At 43.8% G+C, this 27,723-nt stretch overlaps 2 protein-coding genes across 4 annotated transcripts; both read right to left on the bottom strand.

Moving 5' to 3' along the window:
• Positions 1-2,054: 2,054 nt before the first annotated feature.
• Positions 2,055-12,674, bottom strand: LOC110513922 (serine/threonine-protein kinase 16-like). Of its 2 annotated transcripts, none has more exons than XM_036951368.1 (7): positions 12,037-12,674; positions 11,037-11,163; positions 10,579-10,798; positions 10,232-10,365; positions 9,897-10,113; positions 9,166-9,287; positions 2,055-3,915 (listed from the first exon to the last, which is right to left on the bottom strand). In XM_036951368.1, exons 2-7 carry the CDS (start codon positions 11,120-11,122, stop codon positions 3,777-3,779), a joined length of 918 nt encoding a protein of 305 aa, XP_036807263.1. In that variant the 5' UTR covers positions 11,123-11,163; positions 12,037-12,674; the 3' UTR covers positions 2,055-3,776. The 2 variants fall into 2 exon arrangements, with proteins under 2 accessions (XP_036807263.1, XP_036807264.1); XM_036951369.1 differs by lacking the exon at positions 2,055-3,915 and adding an exon at positions 8,530-8,626 and having other exon boundaries at positions 12,037-12,672.
• An 825-nt stretch (positions 12,675-13,499) lies between these two features.
• On the bottom strand, positions 13,500-27,290 carry LOC110527229 (tubulin alpha chain). 2 transcript variants are annotated; one of them, XM_036951348.1, is made up of 4 exons: positions 27,267-27,290; positions 15,483-15,705; positions 15,184-15,332; positions 13,500-15,010 (listed from the first exon to the last, which is right to left on the bottom strand). In XM_036951348.1, exons 2-4 carry the CDS (start codon positions 15,661-15,663, stop codon positions 14,036-14,038), a joined length of 1,305 nt encoding a protein of 434 aa, XP_036807243.1. In that variant the 5' UTR covers positions 15,664-15,705; positions 27,267-27,290; the 3' UTR covers positions 13,500-14,035. The 2 variants fall into 2 exon arrangements, with proteins under 2 accessions (XP_036807243.1, XP_036807242.1); XM_036951347.1 differs by lacking the exon at positions 27,267-27,290 and adding an exon at positions 21,551-21,794.
• Positions 27,291-27,723: the final 433 nt, after the last annotated feature.

Here is a 27,723-nt window from a genome sequence, read left to right as displayed (position 1 = left end):
TTACAAATCAATATAATCAATGCAATCAGCTAACTGACATAGGGAATCTCCTGCCAGGGAGTAAAATGCCCAGCAGGGATCTCTCAATCTCTCTCCTGCTAATTGCCCCCAGGGGGGACGTTAGTGCGTAGCATTTTGTACACTTAATTAAATTAGATAGCGCTAGCACTACTGCTACCAGCCAGGACAGGTTTCAGGGACCCGGCCCGGGAAAGAGAAGAGGGAGAGCATTCGCCTTGGCGCGGCGCCAGTAATTAAGCCGATACCTTTCCTGATTACGCCAATCCCCCTTAATGAACTCATTATGCATTTTAACCTAAACACTTCCCGGAATTAATGAGCATGCAAAAAGCCGGCTCTTAAAAAATCTCCCCTAGCTGCAATAAGTGGAAGTCATAACTCACACACTCAATGGGCTGGACATAATGTCCATATGTTTTTGTTTCCTACTCTCCTCTCTCAGGGCAACAGAGCCAATTTAAACGTCTTTGAGAGTAGGACCCTGTCCAGTGTCCAGAAACAATCTGGTCCAGTCTTTCATAGGGCCATTATGGGATCAGGCTTTTTCTCCAGCCAAAGAAGCAACACATCTGATTCAACTAATAAAGTCTACATTGAAGACTATGATTAGTTGACTAGTTATATCAGGTGTGTTACTGATTTGGCTGGAGAAAGAGTCTGCTGCACCCACTTTAAAGATAAAATCAGACACCCTGGCCATATTGCCTACTCACATAATGTACTGTTGAGGTTAGAGGGACTGTTTAACTGACACACACAGCAGAATCCCCACATCTCACACACACCAGAGTACCCCCCCCACTACACACACACACTCACAAGAGTAGCCCCCACACAGTCAACTAGACTAGGCAGGTAGTGATGAAGTGATGATGATTTAGAGAGACCTGGGAACAGTGCAGGGTGGGAGCAGTTCAGAACTGACCCATAATTCCCAGCTCATTAAATAATTCACTAATTGATTCATCACCAAATCAATAAAGCATCCAGATGGTTTATGGTGTGAGCGCCACTCTGAGTACGGGATGGGGGGGGGGGGGGGGGACTAATTACGGTATTGGGAATAGACCTTCACAATGAAACACAAAAACACACCTAGACAAGACTTACACACACACACGTCCATGGCCTTTATGGACTCACAAAGGAAAATAATAGGAAGGTGGATGTTGAAATGGAACCAGCATTGTGTTGACCTTGTTCTGGTATTGCATGACATCATCAGGCAGATGATGGTGAATATAAAGGTAGTGGACCAATGGGGAGGGCCCCTCTCCTCCTCAACCCGCTAGGCCAATGGGGAGGGCCCCTCTCCTCCTCAACCCGCTAGGCCAATGGGAGTCCTTTTCCTCCTCTCCTCAACCCATAAACACAGTCTGTGTGTAATGAATACTGTCCCAGGGGAGTCTGGACTATGGGTGGGCCGACCTCCTGTATGGGGGTGTATTTGGTTGGGGAAACTGTTAATTAAAGTGTAATGAATTCCTCTAGTGTTAGTGTGTGTTTTCTTGTGTCAGTCGTTTCTGCTGAGGGTTATGTCTGTGAGGTTTATGACCGTCTGAGATTGATTAGGATGAGGAGTGAGGTACGACGTCACTTTGACCCTAGCGAGCCACAGGGCTGTAAATCCAGGTGCAGTAAACAGTTTCTGATAATTGTTTCATACCTTGTAGTCCGCAAGCACAGCCCATCCAAGACTGTGGCTGTGCGTACACACACTTAAAACAACGTATAGGGCTGTGTACACAGCTACAAGCTAAAGGTTCTCTGGCCTGCACTCTGCACATTATCCATGCCTCTGTCATTGAGCTTCCAGCGGCACCTTCTGGTTCTCTCTGGCATCACGCTCATCCTCCTTTCTTCGCTGCCAACAATCCCATAAGTCAAGTTTAAACATGTAATTGTAATATAGAACTTTAATTTCCAATGAAAACCGCTGGCCCTGCCCTTTAATCAACAGCAAGGGTAGGTATTGGCAACTGTAATGTTATCATGGAATGTGGATGTATTGGAGTAAAAGGAGACGGGACAAATCAGAATCAGTACCATTTTATTCCCTGGTGTTTGTCAGAGTAGAGGTGTTGCATATGTTCACATACTGAGTGAGTCTTTCTCAGACCTACAGGTCTGGCCAAACTAAGACAACCTTTTGAGACCCCGACTCCCTCTGCTTTGACCAACTTGTAGGACACGGCTCCCCCGAGTGGAATAAAAGTCACATAACAACGTCAAGAAAGTCAGGCCCTCAGACAACTCTAAAAGTAGGTGAAAAGGGCCTCTTATACATAACAAATTAAGATGTACCACAAATGTAAAAAAAAAAATAATAATTATGCCCATAAAACATCAATCTTATGAGAAACAAACAAGCCTTCAGTGTTGTATTAACAGTATTATGCAATTCCCTATTATTCTATCACAATATCTAAAATTCCTGGATGGGCTGAATTAGGCTACAAACAGTCCGAAACAGCCAGCAGCCATTTATAGTTCCAGTACATTCTACATTGTTCCACTGAAATCATCAATAACATCTGTATTCCAACTTCATTTGCTTATTTAGAACATGTTCATATAGCATATACATGGACAAATAAATCATTGCTCCTTAAATAGACACACACACACACACAAATAACAGCTTAAAAAAAGAAACCATTAAAAAGTTACTAACAAGCAACTGTAGTGAGAGTTAACTGAGCAAAACCTGCTGAGACTTAAAACCAGATTATCTTATCTTCCTGTTGACACTCAAAACAGAATCTTGTGAGGTATTGCCAAACACATACAGGCCTAAATGAACATGTCATGAATGGAAAATAGAGAATTGTTACAGTATAGCATTATGTGATGATAACACATAAATACAGTTAGGATGGACTTGAAAGAAGTTCAAGGATGAATCAAGCAGACCTGGGTTCAAAATACTATTTCAGGTATTTCAATTGCTTTTCGATACATTTCAAAACAATCAGACAACCTATATTTGAAAAAACAAGTAGATGAATATTGGAATGTATTTGGAAATACACTTGGAAATGATGTTAAAACACTCAAATACACTCCCATGCATTTAACCCAGGTATTTGAAAATAGTATTTGAAAACACTTTCAAATACAATTTGGTCGACTATTTGGTCTTTACAAATAATCATTCAAGTACTCAAATAAATAAATAACATTTGAGCTGTGTATTTGAAAATACTCAAATATACAGAAAAAGTATTTAAATAACAAATACTCATGTATTGAACCCAGGTCTGGAATCAAGTTATTAAAATCCCTTTGAAGCTGATATAAGATATGGCCGAGTACATTTCCATGGAAACCGTCTGTCTGGAATTTACCATAGGTCCTTTTCCTGGTCCGGGGCCCCCTTCAACCCTAGTGTCTGATGGTAGTTTAACCCATGGGGTTTCCTATTCACTAGCAGTCATAAAATGGCTCCACCCAAATCTCAATTTCCCCAAGGTGAGCTGGATGTGGAGTTGACCGACACTGTGTCGGAGCATATTGTTGCACATGCATATAGAGGACAGTGAGGACTTGTGACGTAAGTCTATATGGTTTCAACTGCACAATAGCAGGTGTGTGTGTATGGGGTAGGATCCCCTGAGCTTCTAAGACTAGAGGAAAACGACGAGGTCAGGGTCGCCATTACAACAGTCCAGAGGTCATAAAGTTCAAAGTTCATCACCCACAGATGTTGGAACCAGAGAGGAACCAGGCTTGCCATGGTTCCCCGATCAGGAGCATCATACCATATTGGTCTGTGTGTTGGGGCTGGAACATGTCATGTCCTGTATCTGGTCCAGGATCCAGTTGACGTCAGGTCTTTCCTGGGGGTTGGACACCATGATGGAGCTCAGCAGGTTCTGCAGGCTTTCAGAGTAACTGGAGGGGAACAACAAAAATATCCATAAGACACTGAGAAACTACCAGAGTAACTAGAGAACAATATATACTGAGAAATTACCAGAGCAACTAGAGAACAAATACATAGAGAAACTACTAAAGTAACTGTAGAACAAATATATACTGATAAACTACTAGAGTAACTGAAGAACAAATATATACTGAGAAACAACCAGAGTAGCTGGACAACAAATTTATACTGAGAAAATACTAGAGTATAAGCAATCGAGGGAGAAGGGGCTTGGTGGAGTGCTGCAGAGATGGAGCTCTGTCAGACCATCGGGTTCTTGATCACCTCCCTGACCAAGAACCCGATAGTCTGACAGAGCTCCAGAGTTCCTCTATGAAGATGGGAGAAACTTCCAGAAGGACAACCATCTCTGTAGCACTCCACCAATCAGGCCTTGATGGTAGAGTAGCCAGATGGAAGCCACTCCTCAGTAAAAGGCACATGACAGCCCGCTTGGACTTAGCCAAAAGGCTCCTAAAAGACTCAGAACATGAGAAACAAGATGGTCTGGTCTGATGAAACCATGATTGAACTCTTTGACCAGAATGCCAAGTGTCACATCTGGAGGAAACCTGGCACCATCCCTACGATGAAGCATGCTGGTGGCAGCATCATGCGGTGGGGATGTTTTTCAGTTTACGGGACTGGGAGACTAGTCAGGATCGAGGGAAAGATGAGCGGAGCAAAGTACAGAGATCCTTGATGAAAAGCTGCTCCAGATCACTCAGGACCTCAGATGGGGTGAAGGTTCACCTTCAAACAGGACAACAATCTAAAGCACACAGCCAAGACAACACAAGAGTGGCTTTGGGACAATTATCTGAATGTCCTTGAGTGGCACAGCCAGAGCCCGGACTTGAACCCGATCGAACATCTCTGGAGAGACCTGAAAATAGCTGTGCAGCAACGCTCCCAATCCAATCTGACAGAGCTTGAGAGGATCTGCAGAGAAGAATGGGAGAAACTCCCCAAATACAGGTGTGCCAAGCTTGTAGCGTCATACCCAAGAAAAGTCCAGGGGTCTGAAATTTTTCAGAATGCAGTGTATACTGAGAAACTACCAGAATAACTGGAGAACAAATATATACTGAGAAACTAACAGAATATCTGGAAACAAATATATATTAAGAAACTACCAGAGTAACTGGAGAACAAATATACACTGAGAAACTACCAGAATAACTTCAGAATAAATATATACAGTTGAAGTCGGACGTTTACATACACCTTAGCCAAATACATTTAAACTCAGTTTTTCACAATTCCTGACATTTAATCCTAGTACAATTCCCTGTCTTAGGTCAGTTAGGATCACCACTTTATTTTAAGAATGTGAAATGTCAGAATAATAGTAGAGAGAATGATTTATTTCAGCTTTTATTTATTTCATCACATTCCCAGTTGGTCAGAAGTTTACATACAGTGCCTTGCGAAAGTATTCGGCCCCCTTGAACTTTGCGACCTTTTGCCACATTTCAGGCTTCAAACATAAAGATATAAAACTGTATTTTTTTGTGAAGAATCAATAACAAGTGGGACACAATCATGAAGTGGAACGACATTTATTGGATATTTCAAACTTTTTTAACAAATCAAAAACTGAAAAATTGGCCGTGCAAAATTATTCAGCCCCTTTACTTTCAGTGCAGCAAACTCTCTCCAGAAGTTCAGTGAGGAACTCTCTCCAGAAGTTCAGTGAGGATCTCTGAATGATCCAATGTTGACCTAAATGACTAATGATGATAAATACAATCCACCTGTGTGTAATCAAGTCTCCGTATAAATGCACCTGCACTGTGATAGTCTCAGAGGTCCGTTAAAAGCGCAGAGAGCATCATGAAGAACAAGGAACACACCAGGCAGGTCCGAGATACTGTTGTGAAGAAGTTTAAAGCCGGATTTGGATACAAAAAGATTTCCCAAGCTTTAAACATCCCAAGGAGCACTGTGCAAGCGATAATATTGAAATGGAAGGAGTATCAGACCACTGCAAATCTACCAAGACCTGGCCGTCCCTCTAAACTTTCAGCTCATACAAGGAGAAGACTGATCAGAGATGCAGCCAAGAGGCCCATGATCACTCTGGATGAACTGCAGAGATCTACAGCTGAGGTGGGAGACTCTGTCCATAGGACAACAATCAGTCGTATATTGCACAAATCTGGCCTTTATGGAAGAGTGGCAAGAAGAAAGCCATTTCTTAAAGATATCCATAAAAAGTGTCGTTTAAAGTTTGCCACAAGCCACCTGGGAGACACACCAAACATGTGGAAGAAGGTGCTCTGGTCAGATGAAACCAAAATTGAACTTTTTGGCAACAATGCAAAACGTTATGTTTGGCGTAAAAGCAACACAGCTGAACACACCATCCCCACTGTCAAACATGGTGGTGGCAGCATCATGGTTTGGGCCTGCTTTTCTTCAGCAGGGACAGGGAAGATGGTTCAAATTGATGGGAAGATGGATGGAGCCAAATACAGGACCATTCTGGAAGAAAACCTGATGGAGTCTGCAAAAGACCTGAGACTGGGACGGAGATTTGTCTTCCAACAAGACAATGATCCAAAGCATAAAGCAAAATCTACAATGGAATGGTTCAAAAATAAACATATCCAAGTGTTAGAATGGCCAAGTCAAAGTCCAGACCTGAATCCAATCGAGAATCTGTGGAAAAAACTGAAAACTGCTGTTCACAAATGCTCTCCATCCAAAGTATTAACTTAAGGGGGCTAAATAATTTTGCACGCCCAATTTTTCAGTTTTTGATTTGTTAAAAAAGTTTGAAATATCCAATAAATGTCGTTCCACTTCATGATTGTGTCCCACTTGTTGTTGATTCTTCACAAACAAATACAGTTTTATAATTTTATGTTTGAAGCCTGAAATGTGGCAAAAGGTCGCAAAGTTCAAGGGGGCCGAATACTTTCGCAAGGCACTGTACACTCAATTAGTATTTGGTAGCATTGCCTTTAAATTGTTTAACTTGGGCCAAACGTTTCGGGTAGCCTTCCACAAGCTTCCCACAATAAGTTGGGTGAATTTTGGCCCATTCCTCCTGACAGAGCTGGTGAGTCAGGTTTGTAGGCCTCATTTCTCGCACAGTCTTTTTCAGTTCTGCCCACAAATTTTCTATAGGATTGAGGTAAGGGCTTTGTGATGGCCACTCCAATACCTTGACTTTGTTGTCCTTCAGTCAGGAAGTCAAAGCTTGGTCGCTAATGGGTCTTCCAAATGGACAATGACCCCAAGCATACTTCCAAAGTTGTGGCAAAATAGCTTATGTCTTGAGATGTTGCTTCAATATATCCACATAATTTTCCTCCCTCATGATGCCATCTGTTTTGTGAAATGTGCCAGTCCCTCCTGCAGCAAAGCACCCCCACAACATGCTGCTGCCACCCCCGTGCTTCACGGTTGGGAAGGTGTTCTTTGGATCGAAAGCCTCCCCCGTTTTCCTCCAAACATAACGATGGTCATTATGGCCAAACAGTTCTATTTTTGTTTCATCAGACCAGAGGACATTTCTCGAAAAAGTACGATCTTTGTCCACATGTGCAGTTGCAAACAGTAGTCTGGGCTTTTTATGGAGGTTTTGGAGCAGTACCTTCTTCCTTGCTGAGCGGCCTTTCAGGTTATGTCAATATAGGACTTGTTTTACTGTGGATATAGATACTTTTGTACCCGTTTCCTCCAGCATCTTCACAAGGTCCTTTGCTGTTGTTCTGGGATTGATTTGCACTTTTCGCACCAAAGTACATTCATCTCTAGGAGACAGAACGCGTCTCCTTCCTGAGCGGTATGACAGCTGCATGGTCCAATGGTGTTTATACTTGCGTACTATTGTTTGTACAGATGAACGTGGTACCTTCCGGCATTTGGAAATTGCTCCCAAGGATGAATCAGACTTGTAGAGGTCTACAAATTGTTTTCTGAGGTCTTGGCTAATTTATTTTGATTTTCCCATGATGTCAAGCAAAGAGGCACTGAGTTTGAAGGTAAGACTTGAAATACATCCACAGGTACACCTCCAATTGACTCAAATGATGTCAATTAGCCTATAAGAAGCTTCTAAAGCCATGATATAATTTTCTGGAATTTTCCAAGCTGTTTAAAGGCACAGTCAAATTAGTGTATGTAAACTTCTGACCCACTGGAAATGCGATACATTGAATTATAAGTAAAATAATCTGTCTGTAAACAATTTTTGGAAAAATGACTTGTGTCATGCATAAAGTAGATGTCCTAATCGACTTGCCAAAACTATAGTTTATTAACAATAAATTTGTGGAGTGGTTGAAAAAACAAGTTTTATTGACTCTAACCTAAGTGTATGTAAACTTCAAACTTCAACTGTATACTGAGAAACTACCAGAATAACTGGAGAAAAAATAAACTACTAGAATAACAAATATATATACTGAGAAACTTCCAGAGTGACATGAGAAAAAATACATACTGTAAATACATACTGTAAAGATCGTACTGTATAAATTCCATACAACCTATGAAAAGGCCAGATGAAAAATGCTTAAATCTATCCAATCCTTTTAGATCTGCAGGAGTGCCTAGGTGGTAGGCGCCTATTTGGAATCAATAGATTATATTTTGCTAGCCTTGAAAGCTGAGCGGGTGATGGATTGAAGAGTAACTAGGGGTTGACTAGCCAGGGGACTGACTGACCTGTAGGGCTGAGGGATGGTGACTGGGGGTTAGAGTTAGCTTGCAAGGGACTGACTGACCTGTAGGGCTGAGGGATGGTGACTGGGCGTTAGAGTTAGCTTGCCAGGGGACTGACTGACCTGTAGGGCTCAGGGATGGTAACTGGGGGTTAGAGTTAGCTTGCCAGGGGACTGACTGACCTGTAGGGCTGAGGGATGGTGACTGGGGGTTAGAGTTAGCTTGCCAGGGGACTGACTGACCTGTAGGGCTGAGGGATGGTGACTGGGGGTTAGAGTTAGCTTGCCAGGGGACTGACTGACCTGTAGGGCTGAGGGATGGTAACTGGGGGTTAGAGTTAGCTTGCCAAGGGACTGACTGACCTGCATGGTTGAGGGATGGTAACTGGGGGTTAGAGTTAGCTTGCCAGGGGACTGACTGACCTGTAGGGCTGAGGGATGGTAACTGGGGGTTAGAGTTAGTTTGCCAAGGGACTGACTGACCTGCATGGTTGAGGGATGGTAACTGGGGGTTAGAGTTAGCTTGCCAGGGGACTGACTGACCTGCATGGCTGAGGGATGGTAACTGGGTTCTGGACAGCAAGGGCCACACTGTCTCCCTTCTGGAACACCATGTCATAGGGCCCCTCCAGGAACATCATGCTGTACAGTACACAGCCCAGAGACTGGAGAGAAAGAGAGAGAGAGAATACTGTCTCTACAAGGTCAACAAACGCCAGGCATGATATATCGCTTGTACAATACTGACAGTTTCCACCGACCAAACACCAGGCATGTTATATTGCTTGTACAATACTGACAGTTTCCACCGACCAAACACCAGGCATGTTATATCGCTTGTACAATACTGACAGTTTCCACCGACCAAACACCAGGCATGTTATATCGCTTGTACAATACTGACAGTTTCCACCGACCAAACACCAGGCATGTTATATTGCTTGTACAATACTGACAGTTTCCACCGACCAAACACCAGGCATGTTATATTGCTTGTACAATACTGACAGTTTCCACCGACCAAACACCAGGCATGTTATATTGCTTGTACAATACTGACAGTTTCCACCGACCAAACACCAGGCATGTTATATTGCTTGTACAATACTGACAGTTTCCACCGACCAAACACCAGGCATGTTATATTGCTTGTACAATACTGACAGTTTCCACCGACCAAACACCAGGCATGTTATATCGCTTGTACAATACTGACAGTTTCCACCGACCAAACTAAAGTGAGAAGGGGGGGGTAGTACGCTAGTGTGTGTTACCCAGATGTCTGTACGGTCATCGATGACACAGTGGCTCTCCACGTTAAAGAGCTCAGGGGCGCGGTACGATATAGTACACCTCTGAGCTGCCCAGTCCTGTACTGTCATGGCCTCCCTGGTCCCCTTGACCTCCATCCTGGAGCGGTTCATAGAACCCAGGTCCATCAGCAGCGGCCTGTCATCCTCCTCTAGGAGTACATTGGTAGGCTTCAGATCTCTGAGAGGAGAGAGGAGAGGTAAAGAGAGGGATAGAGATAGACTCATTCTAATTTGAACCACTAACCATAATCGTGTGCGTGTGTGTGTGTGTGTGTAATAGCAGTATCAGCCTGTACCTGTGTGCGTAGCCTCTGTCATGCATGGCCTTCAGTCCAGAACAGATGCCCTGTAGGACCTTCAGGATGCGTCTCTCTGGCATGAAGCTGCCCTTGTCCCTCAGCTTCTCTAGCACTGACCACAGACTGCCCTTCTGTAGGAGCACCCACACCCAGGCGTGAATACAAAGACGTATACATACACTTTTTCATTTCCGCGCTTTAAACCAGTGTATCGGCAGATGTATCGGTATCTTTTAACTCCCCCCCCCCCAAAAAAACGGTATCAGACCCCAAAAAAATCACCTGGGCTCTAATACGCACATACAGGCGTGAGTACATAGACATGCGCATACACGTACACGTACCTGAACGTAGGGCAGCAGTATCCAGGCCTCACTCTTGCCCCCCCTCTCTATGAAGGTGTGCCCTGCCAGGCCCAGGATGTTGGGGTGGCTGAAGAGACGGTGCATCTCCACCTCCGTCTGAGCCTCTTGGCGACCCTCCCGGTCATGGCACAGGATCCTCTTCAGGGCGTAGAAACGCCCGTCCTGCACCCCCTCCACCAGGTCCACATAGCTGAACCCTCTGGGATGAGGGGAGGGATGGAAGGTAAAAGACGATAGAAAGAGAGAAAATAGGGAACGACAGAGGGGGTAGATAACGAAAGCAGGAGAAAGTGGAGAGACAGACAAAACCAGAGTCCTGATCAGTAAGATGTAACGTTACAGAAGACTGAAATACAAATACATGTGTGGGAGGGACCGGGATGATCGTCTGCCATGTAGAATAGGTAACAGTGTTTCACTGATGCGGACGGTTTTACCCTTCATCTAGTTTCTGGATGAAGTAGTATCTTTTGTTGTCAATGGTGATGGAGCCGCGGGAACAGATACACAGGGTCTGACCCATCCTCCCTGGGGCATAACTCAACACACCAACACCCCGATGGACTGAGAGAGAGAGACACAACCCATATTTATTTATTTTCCATTTTGTACTTGAACTATTTACACATCGCTACAACACTGTATACAGACATGTCATTCAAAATGCCTTTATTTTGGAACTTGTGCTTTGGCAATGTAAACATGTTTCCCATGCCAATAAAGCCCCTTAAATTGAATTGAGAGAGATGGAGTGCATACGAGGTAAAATACCAGGTTTAGTGGAATTGAAAGTGAGAGGTCAAGTGGAAAGCCATGGAAGAGAGGGCAAGTATGGGATATATGTGTAAAAAACATACTGAAACATGAAATCCAGTCCATTCCACTATGTTCCAAGGATTGATGCAGTGTCAATTTCACTTATCAAAATGATTCACTGTCACTTGTGATTGATAATAATTGTGGGTGTTTATATTTGTCTTATTTACACGTATGAATTGGAAATGTGTTTTTTGCATATCACAACTCCTCCTGAGACAACCTTGGAGAGTGGGGTTACGGCCAGGGTCCCGACATTGTCGCTGGCGAAAGTAGGACTAAGTGCCTTGCTCAAGGACACATCGGCAGATTTGTTGACCTTGTCGGCTCGGGGATTCAAACTAACAACATTTCGGTTACTGGCCTAACTATTCAAACGAGCAACCTTTCGGTTACTTTCCTAGCCGCGCTACAGCGACTCTTGGTCCTAAACCTTTTCAAAAGTGTACGGTTTTGTTTAGTAACGTGGCACACCGGTATGAGAATCCAAGCTAACTACAAGAGGGCAGCATGCAGATCAATCCTGATCAGCCAATATTATCTGATAGAGATATTGATAAACGTGTGAGGAAAATACATGGGGATATTTGCGTTTGTTAGCGGTGGATATATAAAAATTACCTTCTGTTATCGTCCTGTTTTCTGCTGGCTACTTCCGTGTACATAAAACGCGTAATGATGACGCAGGCCTGTGAGTTGCTGCCTTCCAAAATGGGAACTCGGAAAAATACAAGGTAAAATCATGACGTCAGCGATCTTCAGGTCGCTCTAGATTTAGAGGCCGGAGTTGGAAGACCGTTCAAATCGATTTTTCCCAGTGGGAGCTCGTTTTTTTCCCCGAGTTCCAAATTGTTTTGAACATACGGAAGTCGGAGATTTCGGAGTTACCAGTTGTTTCGAACGCGGCACCAATCGAAGTTTCTATTATATCGACAAGATAGTCAAGTTAACCATGGAAATACATGTCCTCAAAGAGGGAAGGCAGGCGGGAGGAGGCGAAATCATTCTACGTAGTACAAGGACATTTACGCGTGTGAACAGGCCATAGCGATGTAGTAGTTGTCTTTGTATCCGTATAGCGTATGTGACCGCATGGGGAACGCCATTTTAAAGTACTAAATTATAATCTTGGTTGATTGTGCCTAACGCATGGGAATCTCTACCCAGTTGACGTTAAAATGATGGAAGCCCTCAAACGGCAATTCCCATGCTCCATCCATGACAGACACAGGTCCGATATAAAGTATTTTCTCATGCCCACAAGCGCTTCCCCTTGGATGTAAAATAAAACGTCTCAATATGGCCACCTGCAGGCCTTTGGTCTAGTGCAACGTGTACTCTACACCTGTTTATGAAGCATGTGACAAATATTTTGAAGCATTTTGCGTCCACACATTAGTGCATTCGTAACGTAACGAAATGTATATTCGATCAAATAAGCCTCACGTAGCAAATTAGTTAACGTTTTGAACAAACTGCACACTCATTGACCTCCATACAAAAGTCCTCACTTTGTGGGCTTAATTCCGGGGACAGATTTTGGGCCGAATGAAACTTCTCGATTCAGCACTTCCTCTGGCCAAATCAAGTATTTGATTAAACCAGAGCACTACCCAGTGGACTCAACTTTGCTACGGTGGGTCTCAAATCAAAAGAGTTTACCATCATATAGCCACTTGTCACCTTTAGGCTATTATGTAACAACCTAAATAAACTAGTTTCACATTATGGGGAAATCCTTCCACGTTAGTCAATACTACAGGTTATCCTTGAGATTCTCACCTTCTCATGAGAAGGTCAGAAGGGACAGACCCCTGGCTTTCTCATCCAATGGGGCTTGACAGTCCACAGGAGTATGCAATTAAGACAGTTACCTGACCATAAACGTGTTTTTCAAGGCACCCTGCAGCTACATTTATATCCCAAGAATTCTCTGCTACTTACCAGGCCATTTGTGTGGCCGATTGCACAGACCAATGTTTTATGGCCGTTTAATAGTCATTTAGACAAATTACAATGAAACCTCGGGTCAGGACTGGAGGCAGTTGTGATTAATTATAACCATTGAACGAGGCAAAAACAGGTTTAACTGAGATAAAACTTTATTTACAAAGGAGGGGATACAGCCACAACAGTAACCTGATGTGATAACTCTTAAAATAAGTCATGGCAAAGAAAATAATACAATCTGTAGGGATAAAACCAATAAATTATTTTGGGGTAACTTAACATGCAATGCAAAATAATCCTCCAAGACTGTTACTGAATTACATTCATTAAGACCCAACACCATGGGGTTTAGTTGGCTAGTTTGTTTTCTGATTGGCAGTAACTTTAGTGTTTAGGATAGATCTGAACGCACAGAAGTACCATGAACTTAAAGGAAACATTTATGGGAGACAGCTTAATCTTCCAAGGTTCTGCATGGTTCCATAGTCAACCTGGGAAAATAGTGTCAAACATGGATGGATGTGGGGTCTTTGGTGAAGAAAACACGATTGATGACTTTCGACAAGGGAAGGAGCAGGCCGTTCCCCACTTCATGGTCAAGTAAAGGCAGTTCTATCTCTCAGTGATACGTAAGCCGACCGAGGACATATCCCTCCTTTGAACTCTTCTCCTAATACTCCTCTCCCTCCTCGTCCTCCTCAAATGAGTCGATTCCGACCTCTTCATAGTCCTTCTCCAGGGCAGCCATGTCTTCCCTGGCCTCAGAGAACTCTCCCTCCTCCATGCCCTCACCCACGTACCAGTGCACGAATGCCCGCTTGGCATACATCAGGTCAAACTTGTGGTCAAGACGCGCCCAGGCCTCAGCGATGGCTGTGGTGTTGCTCAACATGCACACAGCTCTCTGGACCTTGGCCAGGTCACCCCCTGGCACCACAGTGGGTGGCTGGTAGTTGATGCCCACTTTGAAACCTGTAGGGCACCAGTCCACGAACTGGATGCTTCGCTTTGTCTTGATGTTGCCGATGGCCACGTTGACATCCTTGGGCACCACGTCTCCGCGGTACAGCAGGCAGCACGCCATGTACTTACCGTGGCGAGGGTCGCACTTTACCATCTGGTTGGCGGGCTCGAAGCAGGAGTTGGTGATCTCAGCCACAGAAAGCTGCTCGTGGTAGGCCTTCTCGGCTGAGATGACAGGGGCATAGGTGGCCAGGGGAAAGTGGATGCGGGGGTAAGGCACCAGGTTGGTCTGAAACTCTGTCAGGTCCACGTTAAGGGCACCATCGAAGCGGAGAGAGGCTGTGATGGAAGAGACAATCTGGCTGATGAGCCTGTTGAGGTTGGTGTAAGAGGGGCGCTCAATGTCCAGGTTTCTACGGCAGATGTCGTAGATGGCCTCATTGTCGACCATGAAGGCACAGTCAGAGTGCTCTAGGGTGGTGTGGGTGGTCAGGATGGAGTTGTAGGGCTCCACCACAGCTGTGGACACCTGGGGAGCAGGGTATATGGCAAACTCCAGCTTGGACTTCTTCCCGAAGTCGACTGAGAGACGCTCCATGAGCAGGGAGGTGAAACCAGAACCGGTACCTCCTCCGAAGCTGTGGAAGACCAAGAAACCTTGGAGCCCCGTACACTGGTCAGCCTGTCAAGACACAGAAAACTCATCAACATGTTTTCTAGAAGGAAAGTCCAAGCTCTGATAAGACCCATTCATGCTAGATTTATGCAAGCCAAGGCTAAAACCCTTTCTGATAAAACAATGAAAAACCCATTTGTTATCCTAATATCACCATCAAATCTGACAGTTTCTCTCACCAGTTTACGGATCCTGTCCAGCACTTGGTCGATGATCTCCTTGCCGATAGTGTAGTGGCCACGGGCATAGTTATTGGCTGCGTCCTCCTTCCCTGAGATCAGCTGCTCGGGGTGAAACAGCTGGCGGTAGGTACCTGTCCGCACCTCATCTGAGAGAAAGGGGAACAGACTAGGGTTAATTAGTCTGGTCTTGATGCTTGTTTTGAACTGTACCATCATATTGATGAAGACCTCTTCCTACACATTCCCAGTGTCAATCAGTCAGTGGATTTTCTCTGCCAGATCCCTCCAATACTCACCAATGACAGTGGGCTCCAGGTCTACAAAGATGGCGCGGGGTACGTATTTCCCGATGCCCGTGGCGCTGAAGAACGTGGTGAAGGAGTCGTCAGTGCTACCGACCGCCTTGTTGTTAGGCATGGTGCCGTCCGGCTGGATCCCGTGCTCCAGGCAGTACAGCTCCCAACAGGTGTTGCCCATCTGGACTCCAGCCTGACCCACATGCACAGAGATACACTCACGCTGGAGAGACCGGGAAATATAGGGTTAGTCAAACAATTAGCTTATGGTTTCTTTGAACAGGTACAAAACATTGACTACACAAGGAGCCGATGCATTGACAGCAGTCTGCACTGGATGGAGTAACACTTGGTTGTCAATGTCACCAATGATAAATGGAGCCAGTGGACACCCCTCCAAACCACTCAGTGGATAGGAGTCTGAGGTCGATTAAGGATTTGGGCACCCATTTTAGCACTTGTTTATCTGCTGTTTCTCACCACCAAGTGGCAGCACTCTAACACTAGTGGTTCCCAACCAGAGGTAGTAGGTTCCCTGGGGGCGCTTTGCCGATACAGAGGGTACTTGAGAAGACTCATGAGACCATAAGGTTACTGATAGAATGCACATGAGGGTACGTCTGGCAGGGCAAAATTCAGTTGGTGGTACAATAACAGAAAAAGATTGGGAACCACTGCTCTACACCGAGGAAACAAACCTAACCTGCCCATGTCTGAGTGACAAAGGACAGGTGAGCCTGAAAACAGTGGACGGCATAATCTAGCTAGTTAAAGACAAGCCACCGGCGTTATGAGCCAAAGTTATGAGTCGTGTGTATATTTGCATGGTGACCCAATCTGTTTGCAGTGTGTTGAAACGGAACTATGACTGCACTTCCTAGCATGGCTTAGCCAACTCTGCAGTGAGTCGATCTGACCTACTTTAGTACTGAACTGTATGCAGCTACCGTCTCAGAAGCCTAGCCACGTCTCAGTGTGTGACTACCGTTATTGACATAGCCATTAACCACGTCTGAACCATGTAACTGATCTACACTGTAGAAAACATTAAGAACACCTGCTCTTTCCATGACAGACTGACCAGATGAAAGCTATGATCCCTTATTGATGACACTGGTAAGGTAGTAGATGCCAGGCACACCGGGTTGTGTCAAGCACTTCAACGTATGAGTATAAAGAATGATCCACCACCCAAAGGACATCCAGCCAACTTGACAACTGTGGGAAGCATTGGAGTCAACATGGACCAGTATGGAACGCTTGATACCTTGTAGAGTCTATGCCCTGATGAATTGAGGCTGTTCTGAGGGCAAAAGGTGGAACAATAATAAAATGTGTTCCTAATGTTTTGTACACCAACTGCATTTTACATTTACACAGGAGTCTGGACACCCCTTCAGATTAGTGGATTCGGCTATTTTTGCCACACCAGTTGCTGACAGGTTAATAAAAACGAGCACACAGCCATACAATCTCCATAGACAAACATTGGTCTTACCGAAGAGCTCAGTGACTTTAGTCTTGGGCCGTTTCACCGGTTGGGCTAGGCCCCTTAGTTCCAGTGAAGGGAAATCTTAACTATACAGTATACATTGACATTCTAGATGATTCTGTGCTTCCAACTTTGTGGCAACAGTTTAGGGAAGGCCCTTTTCTGTTTCAGCATGACAATGCCCTCGTGCACAAAGCGAGGTCCATACAGAAATGGTTTGTCGAGATCGGTGTGGCAGAACTTGACTGGACTGCACAGAGCCCTGACCTCAACCCCATCGAACACCTTTGGGATGAATTGGAACACTGACTGCGAGCCAGGCCTAACTGCCGAACATCAGTGCCCGACCTCACTAATGCTCGTGGCTGAAAGGAAGCAAGTCCCCGCAGCAATGTTCCAACATCAGTGGAAAGCCTTTCTTAAGAGTGGAGGCTGTTGAGCAGCAAAGGGTGGACTTACTCCATATTAATGCCCATGATTTAGGAATGAGATGGTCAAAGAGCAGGTGTCCACATACTTGGTCATGTAGTGTACACATTTTATAGAGAAGGCAGCACTTGATATCTATATTCACTAAGGACCAAACAGAAGGTGTGCGTTTGAGAAATGAGTCAATTTTGCAATGCAGTATTGGCAGACGGCAGGATAGTTGAGGCTAGACTGCAGTGACACCATCCAGTCGATTAGACTCTTATAGCATTAACAAAACAGCCATGCTGAATGTGTTACCACAATTGCATCCCAGTAGTCCATTACAGCCTACTCTCCTTATATTCTTCCTGTCATTTAGGCACCACACCCCTGAGGAGAGGATGCCACTAGATTGAGATACAACCCCCCCCCCTTTGGAATGCCAACTTGGACAGAGGTCATTAGAGATTATACAATTATGTGAATTTGTTTAACATTACAGCTTCGCAAGGAAACAAGGTCTGATAAGACATCGCTAGAATCAAGGCCGAACTGAGAGGTTTGGCAAGTGGCTACCCTACCCCTTCAGCGAGTCATTGAGCTAGCAAGTAGCGACAATGCTAACAGAACTGACGAGTCTGCATCAAGGCCAAAAGGCCCTCCACACCCTACTGAAGTATTTCCAGAGAACAGGCCGAGGGGAAAGCACCACCAAGGATGAGTGAAGCTGATAATAACAAGCGTATCATTTCTGAATCGCAGCGCACCAGAGGCAGAGCTGGCTACATACACACACCAGTCTGTCCAAACTGGCTGACTATACAGAGAGATGGGAGTGAGACATTCAAGAGAAACAAGAAAGTCAAGGAAGATAAGTACACTAGACAGTGACATGACAAGAGGACGAGTCTGGGAATGTTGTGTGTTGGCAGTACTTATGAATCAGAGCGTTTTGATTTGCCAAGGCCCAGCTATAAACAAGACCACCTGCCACAGTAACAGGAGAACAGACACCAGCCAACTAGGCTTTGCCCTCTGGTAGAATCATTTCCCCTTAAGCTAAGTTTAACTTTCAGTAGTATCAAGGGCAATTATTTAAATGGAAGAATCCACATAATGGGAAAAGGACTTCCTTTTATGAACTGTAACCCAGTAAAATATTTTAAATGTTTTTTTTCCAGTATAGTAAGAGGATGTGAAGGAAACGTTAGAAAACCTCACTTCACTTCAGATCTGAATCTACTACAGGGAGGTCCTCGTGACATCAAGGTCTTACACCTGCATGTTGCTACACCCCTCCACACATAATGTACTACCGTTATAACTCCACTCATGTAGAGACTGGGGCCACTACTGTCAGCCATTTCTCCAGCCTCCTAGTTTGACAGCACAAGCTGGGTAGGGTGGATGTGGGGGAGGGGTGGTGTCACAGGGATGTGAGTGTGTGCCTAGTTTAGGCATGACAGCTAGGTCAGCACTGCAGCCAGCTATTTAAAGGGAGGTGTCAATCATGACTCCATCCCCCCACTGTGTGTAGCCCCTCCAGACCCCATTATACTCCACTGACCCCTTTCTGTGTGTAACAGTACAAATTTAGACCGTCCCCTCGCCCATACCCGGGCGCGAACTAGGGACCTTCTGCACACATCAACAGTCACCCTCGAAGCATCGTTACCCATCGCTCCACAAAAGCCGCGGCCCTTGCAGAGCAAGGGGAACTACTACTTCAAGGTCTCAGAGCAAGTGACGTCACTGATTGAAACGCTATTTAGCGCCCACGCTAACTAAGCTAGCCGTTTCACATCCGTTACACTCACCCCCCTTTTGACCTTCCTCCTTTTTCCGCAGCAACCAGTAATCCGGGTCAACAGCATCAATGTAACAGTACAAATTTAGACCGTCCCCTCGCCCATACCCGGGCGCGAACTAGGGACCTTCTGCACACATCAACAGTCACCCTCGAAGCATCGTTACCCATCGCTCCACAAAAGCCGCGGCCCTTGCAGAGCAAGGGGAACTACTACTTCAAGGTCTCAGAGCAAGTGACGTCACTGATTGAAACGCTATTTAGCGCCCACGCTAACTAAGCTAGCCGTTTCACATCCGTTACACTCACCCCCCTTTTGACCTTCCTCCTTTTTCCGCAGCAACCAGTAATCCGGGTCAACAGCATCAATGTAACAGTACAAATTTAGACCGTCCCCTCGCCCATACCCGGGCGCGAACTAGGGACCTTCTGCACACATCAACAGTCACCCTCGAAGCATCGTTACCCATCGCTCCACAAAAGCCGCGGCCCTTGCAGAGCAAGGGGAACTACTACTTCAAGGTCTCAGAGCAAGTGACGTCACTGATTGAAACGCTATTTAGCGCCCACGCTAACTAAGCTAGCCGTTTCACATCCGTTACATGTGGGAACAACCACATGGTGTCCTGAACCTCTAGTTCATGCCAGATTTAAGAAACTAACCCCCACCCTGTTGCATTTGTCAGGGGTTGCCCTGATTTGCTAAACCACACACTTGAAACCTTGTAGGCGAGTCTAGTGCAGGCCCATGTGTAACTGTGATAGCTAGTTGATTCCGTGACTGTTTACTCATGATATAATAAGCCATTTATGATAATGTTACCAAATAGGCCAGTCAGGTACATGCTAGGTTATGGTATTCATTTCCTGTATTTTGAACGCGGTATGGAGGTAGACCGTAGAGTACAGTTTAGATGAACAAAGAGTTTGTGCAACTGCAAGTCCACTGAGACACTTGGCACCAACATGGCTGATGGACTAACCGCTTGTGGCTCGTTCAGTAGCTAGTAAGCAACCCCCCTCCAGCTTCCTGTTCTGTCCGCTATGGGGTTTTTTAAGTGCAAAGAGGGCCTTGTGTTATGCGGGAAGACATATGGCTTGGAATTCACACCCAAACAAATAGTCTCCCTCTCCTTTCATAACATTCAAATTAGATGGCAGCTGTCAAAAGAATCTCCCACATGCCATGGTAATCTTTAGTAAAGAGCTAAAAGAAGAACAGGCAAATCAACTGTTTGAAGACACCGCATTATGACCAGAGTAGTACATGAACTGAAATGGATCATAAAGGCTCTTTCACCCACATTTATAGACCTTAACCTCACGATCAGACAGTCTGCCATGTGCTAGTCTGAAATGCTGATCCACTAGGCTCTGCGTCACTCCTAACCTCAGATTTCCCTTTCAGCTCAGATTACTGAAGGTTACCCCATCACGACTAAGCATGTATGCATAGTCACAAGATTTCTGAGAGGTCTAAGTCAAATTCCTTGATATATTTATGATTAAATTACATGGGCAGGATGTGAGGTAATACAAATGTGAGCCATGTCCTAAAAACATCTATGTGGCAACTTGGTGGGAAAATGTTACTTGGGGACAACTATTACAATGAATCTTCTTTTTTACTAATTGTAGATGTAATCTGCCATACTCCAGTAGATGGTGGATCTGTGGTTCATTAGTACTCGTTGTCACTTGTTCGGACTGAATAGCACTACATAGAGAGAACGTTCCCAGTTTTGCGCAGTAGACTAGAGCAACAGGAACAGTAGCTGACTAGGCCTACAGTCACCCATCAGAATAAACACGGACCCGTGGGAGCCACATCAGCATTTAAAGCCAGCAGAGCAAATAAACACACCCATAACCACACTGGCCCAACGGCCACTATATGGAAACGGGCAACTCCTTTAACCATTCAAAATGGCAGGAGGCTGCTTCCAGCGCCAAATGACAACTTGATAGTAAATGCAGATACATGTGAACTGAGTCATTATGAAATAGGACAATTAAGGCTCAGGTGACGCAATTTAATAATTAAATGCATTCTAGTAATAGTTGTCTACTGCGCCAGTCGTGTTTGAATTGAAAAGCAAAACGGCGGGCTAAATTGAACGCGCAGCAAAATGGATACTCCTATAATGACGCACCATGTTATCAGAACAAAATCATATTATATAAAAACAGGTGAGCCGTAGCGTAGGCTGTACCTAGAAGTATTATAGATAACATAAACATTACTATACAGGATGGACTACAAAAACATTAGAAATTTAGCCTAATTCATACAACTCAACATTTACATTATTACAACCTATGCGTCGAAGGCAATGTGGAAAAAAATAAAGGTCTCACCATTTTGATTCTGTTTGTCTTCGTTTCCGTAGAAAAATAAAAGTGTTGGTGGTATAACCTCTCACAGTGAACCTATAATGGGGTCTCCGTGAGTATGTTTTAACTGCGTGTGTTACTGCAATCTGTTTTTATAAACTGCGAAGGGCGGGGGTGGAGTTTTGGACACTCCCTCTTCTCTCATAGGTCGAGTTCGTTTTACAAGGCCCGGTGCTCCGGTTAGGCGGAGTTGGTTATTTTAGACCATTCTAAGTAGGCGTAGTTGGATATTTTAGACGATTCCATTGGCCCTAACTGATATCCCCAGTCACCGGGCCATGCAAAACGAACTCCTCCATACACAGATTAGACCTCAGGCTAGGTAGGAAAGTACAGGACAGAAAAGGTTAGCTGTACCAAAGACGATATATTACATTGACAAGATAGCCGAGTGACCGCTCTAACAATGTAATTACATTTCCCCAGTGATTGAAGGCAGGCGAGACCATTCTAGTCAACGAGAGGGCGCGTGACCAACAGGAACAACTAAATTGTTGCCGGAATGCCACGTGCATCCACTTAAATCAGTACAGCCTAAACATTACGGAACTTCTATTCTACCAAGTAGGCCTCACGTAATTCAACACTCGCTTATAGACCCCCCCCCCCCTCCCCCATACAAAAAAGGGCTTATATCACGTGGACAGATTTTGGGCAGAGTACATCCTCTCGCTTCACCTCTTCCTCTCTGTCTTTGCGCAATGAACTGCCTTCGGGTTTTGTTGCTCCTTGTTCGCCACTAGATGTCAGACTTGTCTAGTGATCTGCTTGTTGGTCCTTGCCATGACGAAGACGCTCTTCTGTCTGCAACGTTGTCCCTGGGCAGACACTGGTCTGAGGTCAGGCATGTATTTTCCTCCCTAATTTCTCCATTAGGAATTGAGAAGAGTAAAATTATCCTAGTTCTGTGTCTAAGGGACAATTTTTGGAGCTGTCTTTCTGTGCATGAACAAGGTGGCAGTTTTGATTCCAGTAACATCTGTTTCTGTGGTTAATACATTTAAGTTGAGAGGATACACTTTTAATACTTTAACTTTGTTGCAGTTTAACTCAGTTTTATCTCTCCTATCTAAGTGGTTAGTTGTACTATAGACCCAGGCCCCTGGCCCATGAGGCATTGGAGGACCCTTCTCTCTGGCTTTTGGCTATGAATGAAAAAGTTATAATCCTCAAACAAGGCCTGAATTCCTCCAGATAGGCTCTTCATCCTAACCCCCCTTCTGTATTTTGAGATAGACGGAACGATAGATCAAAATCTTTTTCATGTGTATCGTTTTTCCCTCCTATGGTGGACACTATGGGGCTAAGGATTTCTTTCCCCTTATCTTATGTACTGGAGTTAGACTGTAACCCACTGGCCATGGGTTTAAACTCTAACCCACTGGCCATGGGTTTAAACTCTAACCCACTGGCTATGGGTTTAAACTCTAACCCACTGGTCATGTGATTAAACTCTAACCCACTGGCCATGTGTTTAAACTCTAACCCACTGACCATGTGATTAAACTCTAACCCACTGGCCATGTGTTTAAACTTTAACCCACTGACCATGTGATTAAACTCTAACCCACTGGCCATGTGATTAAACTCTAACCAACTGACCATATGATTAAACTCTAACCCACTGACCATATGATTAAACTCTAACCCACTGACCATGTGATTAAACTCTAACCCACTGACCATATGATTAAACTCTAACCCACTGACCATGTGATTAAACTCTAACCCACTGACCATATGATTAAACTCTAACCCACTGACCATATGATTAAACTCTAACCCACTGACCATGTGATTAAACTCTAACCCACTGGCCATGTGTTTAAACTCTAACCCACTGACCATATGATTAAACTCTAACCCACTGACCATGTGATTAAACTCTAACCCACTGACCATATGATTAAACTCTAACCCACTGACCATATGATTAAACTCTAACCCACTGACCATGTGATTAAACTCTAACCCACTGGCCATGTGTTTAAACTTTAACCCACTGACCATGTGATTAAACTCTAACCCACTGGCCATGTGATTAAACTCTAACCAACTGACCATATGATTAAACTCTAACCCACTGACCATATGATTAAACTCTAACCCACTGACCATGTGATTAAACTCTAACCCACTGACCATATGATTAAACTCTAACCCACTGACCATATGATTAAACTCTAACCCACTGACCATGTGTTTAAACTCTAACCCACTGACCATGTGATTAAACTCTAACCCACTGACCATGTGTTTAAACTCTAACCCACTGACCATGTGATTAAACCCTAACCCACTGGCCATGTGTTTAAACTCTAACCCACTGACCATGTGATTAAACTTTAACCCACTGACCATGTGATTAAACCCTAACCCACTGACCATGTGATTAAACTCTAACCCACTGGCCTTTTGTTTAAACTCTAACCCACTGACCTTGTGATTAAACTTTAACCCACTGGCCTTTTGTTTAAACTGTAACCTGCTGGCTATTTTTATTAAACCCTAACCCACCGGCTATGGGTTTAAACGAGTTTCTTTCTATTTTCTTTCTTTAATATAGCATTTGTCTATAAAGCATTATGTATATGCTGGTATGGTGGTTTTGTAGCATCTATAGCAAGAAAACATTTCTTTACAGCCTAGCCACATAATGGGACATTGATTACTGATCAAAATGAATGTGAGTGTAAACTGATGTCTACAACATGAATGTGAACGTAAACTGATGTCTACAACATGAATGTGAGTGTAAACTGATGTCTACAACATGAATGTGAACGTAAACTGATGTCTACAACATGAATGTGAACGTAAACTGATGTCTACAACATGAATGTGAGTGTAAACTGATGTCTACAACATGAATGTGAACGTAAACTGATATCTACAACATGAATGTGAGTGTAAACTGATGTCCACAACATGAATGTGAGTGTAAACTGATGTCTACAACATGAATGTGAACGTAAACTGATGTCTACAACATGAATGTGAACGTAAACTGATGTCTACAACATGAATGTGAGTGTAAACTGATGTCTACAACATGAATGTGAGTGTAAACTGATGTCTACAACATGAATGTGAGTGTAAACTGATGTCTACAACATGAATGTGAGTGTAAACTGATGTCTACAACATGAATGTGAACGTAAACTGATGTCTACAACATGAATGTGAGTGTAAACTGATGTCTACAACATGAATGTGAGTGTAAACTGATGTCTACAACATGAATGTGAACTGATGTCTACAACATGAATGTGAACTGATGTCTACAACATGAATGTGAGTGTAAACTGATGTCTAAAACATGAATGTGAACATAAACTGATGTCTACAACATGAATGTGAACGTAAACTGATGTCTACAACATGAATGTGAACGTAAACTGATGTCTACAACATGAATGTGAGTGTAAACTGATGTCTACAACATGTATGTGAGTGTAAACTGATGTCTACAACATGAATGTGAGTGTAAACTGATGTCTACAACATGAATGTGAGTGTAAACTGATGTCTACAACATGAATGTGAATGTAAACTGATGTCTACAACATGAATGTGAACTGATGTCTACAACATGAATGTAAACTGATGTCTACAACATGAATGTGAGTGTAAACTGATGTCTACAACATGAATGTGAACGTAAACTGATGTCTACAACATGAATGTGAACGTAAACTGATGTCTACAACATGAATGTGAGTGTAAACTGATGTCTACAACATGAATGTGAACTGATGTCTACAACATGAATGTGAGTGTAAACTGATGTCTAAAACATGAATGTGAACGTAAACTGGTGTCTACAACATGAATGTGAGTGTAAACTGATGTCTACAACATGAATGTGAACGTAAACTGATGTCTACAACATGAATGTGAGTGTAAACTGATGTCTACAACATGAATGTGAGTGTAAACTGATGTCTACAACATGAATGTGAACTGATGTCTACAACATGAATGTGAACTGATGTCTACAACATGAATGTGAGTGTAAACTGATGTCTACAACATGAATGTGAGTGTAAACTGATGTCTACAACATGAATGTGAACGTAAACTGATGTCTACAACATGAATGTGAGTGTAAACTGATGTCTACAACATGAATGTGAGTGTAAACTGATGTCTACAACATGAATGTGAACTGATGTCTACAACATGAATGTGAACTGATGTCTACAACATGAATGTGAGTGTAAACTGATGTCTACAACATGAATGTGAACATAAACTGATGTCTACAACATGAATGTGAACGTATACTGGTGTCTACAACATGAATGTGAGTGTAAACTGATGTCTACAACATGAATGTGAGTGTAAACTGGTGTCTACAACATGAATGTGAGTGTAAACTGATGTCTACAACATGAATGTGAGTGTAAACTGATGTCTACAACATGAATGTGAGTGTAAACTGGTGTCTACAACATGAATGTGAGTGTAAACTGATGTCTACAACATGAATGTGAGTGTAAACTGATGTCTACAACATGAATGTGAGTGTAAACTGGTGTCTACAACATGAATGTGAGTGTAAACTGATGTCTACAACATGAATGTGAGTGTAAACTGATGTCTACAACATGAATTTGAACGTAAACTGATGTCTACAACATGAATGTGAGTGTAAACTGATGTCTACAACATGAATGTGAGTGTAAACTGATGTCTACAACATGAATGTGAGTGTAAACTGATGTCTACAACATGAATGTGAGTGTAAACTGATGTCTACAACATGAATGTGAATGTAAACTGATGTCCCATATTGGGGCTATTGTGTGCCATGTCAATCACTGACAGTGTTCTTTTACTAAAGGGCCTGTCTCCTGTTATTTTACATTTACATCTCAGAGGTTTCTTCTGCATCTCAGTGTATTCTTTCTGTATATATTCTCTCAAAGCAGAAATAGCATCCACATATTTTTAAGCATCAGCAACCACTTTCAAGCCACCACCTCTATCTAACCAGGAAGAGAGGATGAGAAAACATGATCCCCAGTGTAGGGTTCATATGTCAAAGGTCAATGTATAGGCCCAAAAGCTTCAAGAGAAGAAGAAGATGGGGCACATATTTGTTCTATGATAGAGGGCATCCAGTTCCAAGTTCATCCTTTCCTACATGTGGAATCATTTACCTGCAGACACAGATGCTGAAACAGACCAACCAGGTAAAGCTCTTTGATTCCCAGTCTTCATCTCATGCTGTGACTACACTCGTAGAAAAACCCTTTGAAGATACCTTTTTGGTTCCAGGTAGAACCCTTTTGGTTCCAACTAGAATCCTATTGGGTTCCATGTAGAACCCTTTCCCCAGAGGGTTATACATGGAACCCAAAATAGTTCTCTCTGGAACCAAAAAGGGTTCTCCTATTGGGACAGCCAAGAAGCCATTTGGAACCCTTTTTTCTTAGAGTGTACATATTGCTTATGGGCAGATTCCTCCCAAGAAGTATTGTGTGTTCTTGTAACAGGCAAAGCGTTAGAAATAGTGCTGTTCTCACAGCAGACATTTTTGTTGTTGTGGATTTCTGAACCCATCACTCCTGAGTCATGTTGTCAACAATTATATTTGTCATGGTTTCCAGTTAAATCTAAAGAATAACACCCATAGGTTGAATACCACCTGGGGTCCCCACTTCTCCTACCTTACCAGGGTCTCCCTGTGAGGAGGACAAATGAACCTTTTACAGCAGTGGGCCAAATCAGGGTCAGGACCACACAAAGTGTTTCTTGGTAGTCTTAAGCAAATGTACTTTGAAGCAAGTATACACCTCACACACATGGTTATGTGTCACGCCCTGATCTGATTCACCTGTCCTTGTGCTTGTCTCCACCCACCTCCAGGTGTCGCCCATCTTCCCCATTATCCCCTGGGTATTTATACCTGTGTTTTCTGTGTGTCTGTTGCCAGTTCGTCTTGTTTGTTCAAGCTTACCAGTGGTTTGTCTCAGGTTCTGGGTTTCCCTAGTCGTGCTTTTGCTTGTCCTCTTGATTTTGACCTTTGTCTGTCCTGACCCTCTGCCTGACCCTCTGCCTGCTGTCCTGTTCCTTTGCTCCACCTCTGGATTACCAACCTCTGCCTGACCTCTGCCTGCCGTCCTGTACCT

This window comes from Oncorhynchus mykiss, chromosome 18, assembly GCF_013265735.2.
Source record: "Oncorhynchus mykiss isolate Arlee chromosome 18, USDA_OmykA_1.1, whole genome shotgun sequence".
Lineage (NCBI taxonomy): Eukaryota > Metazoa > Chordata > Actinopteri > Salmoniformes > Salmonidae > Oncorhynchus > Oncorhynchus mykiss.
The sequence above is the reverse complement of the archived record's forward strand: the minus strand, read 5'-3'. Positions and strand labels throughout refer to the sequence as shown.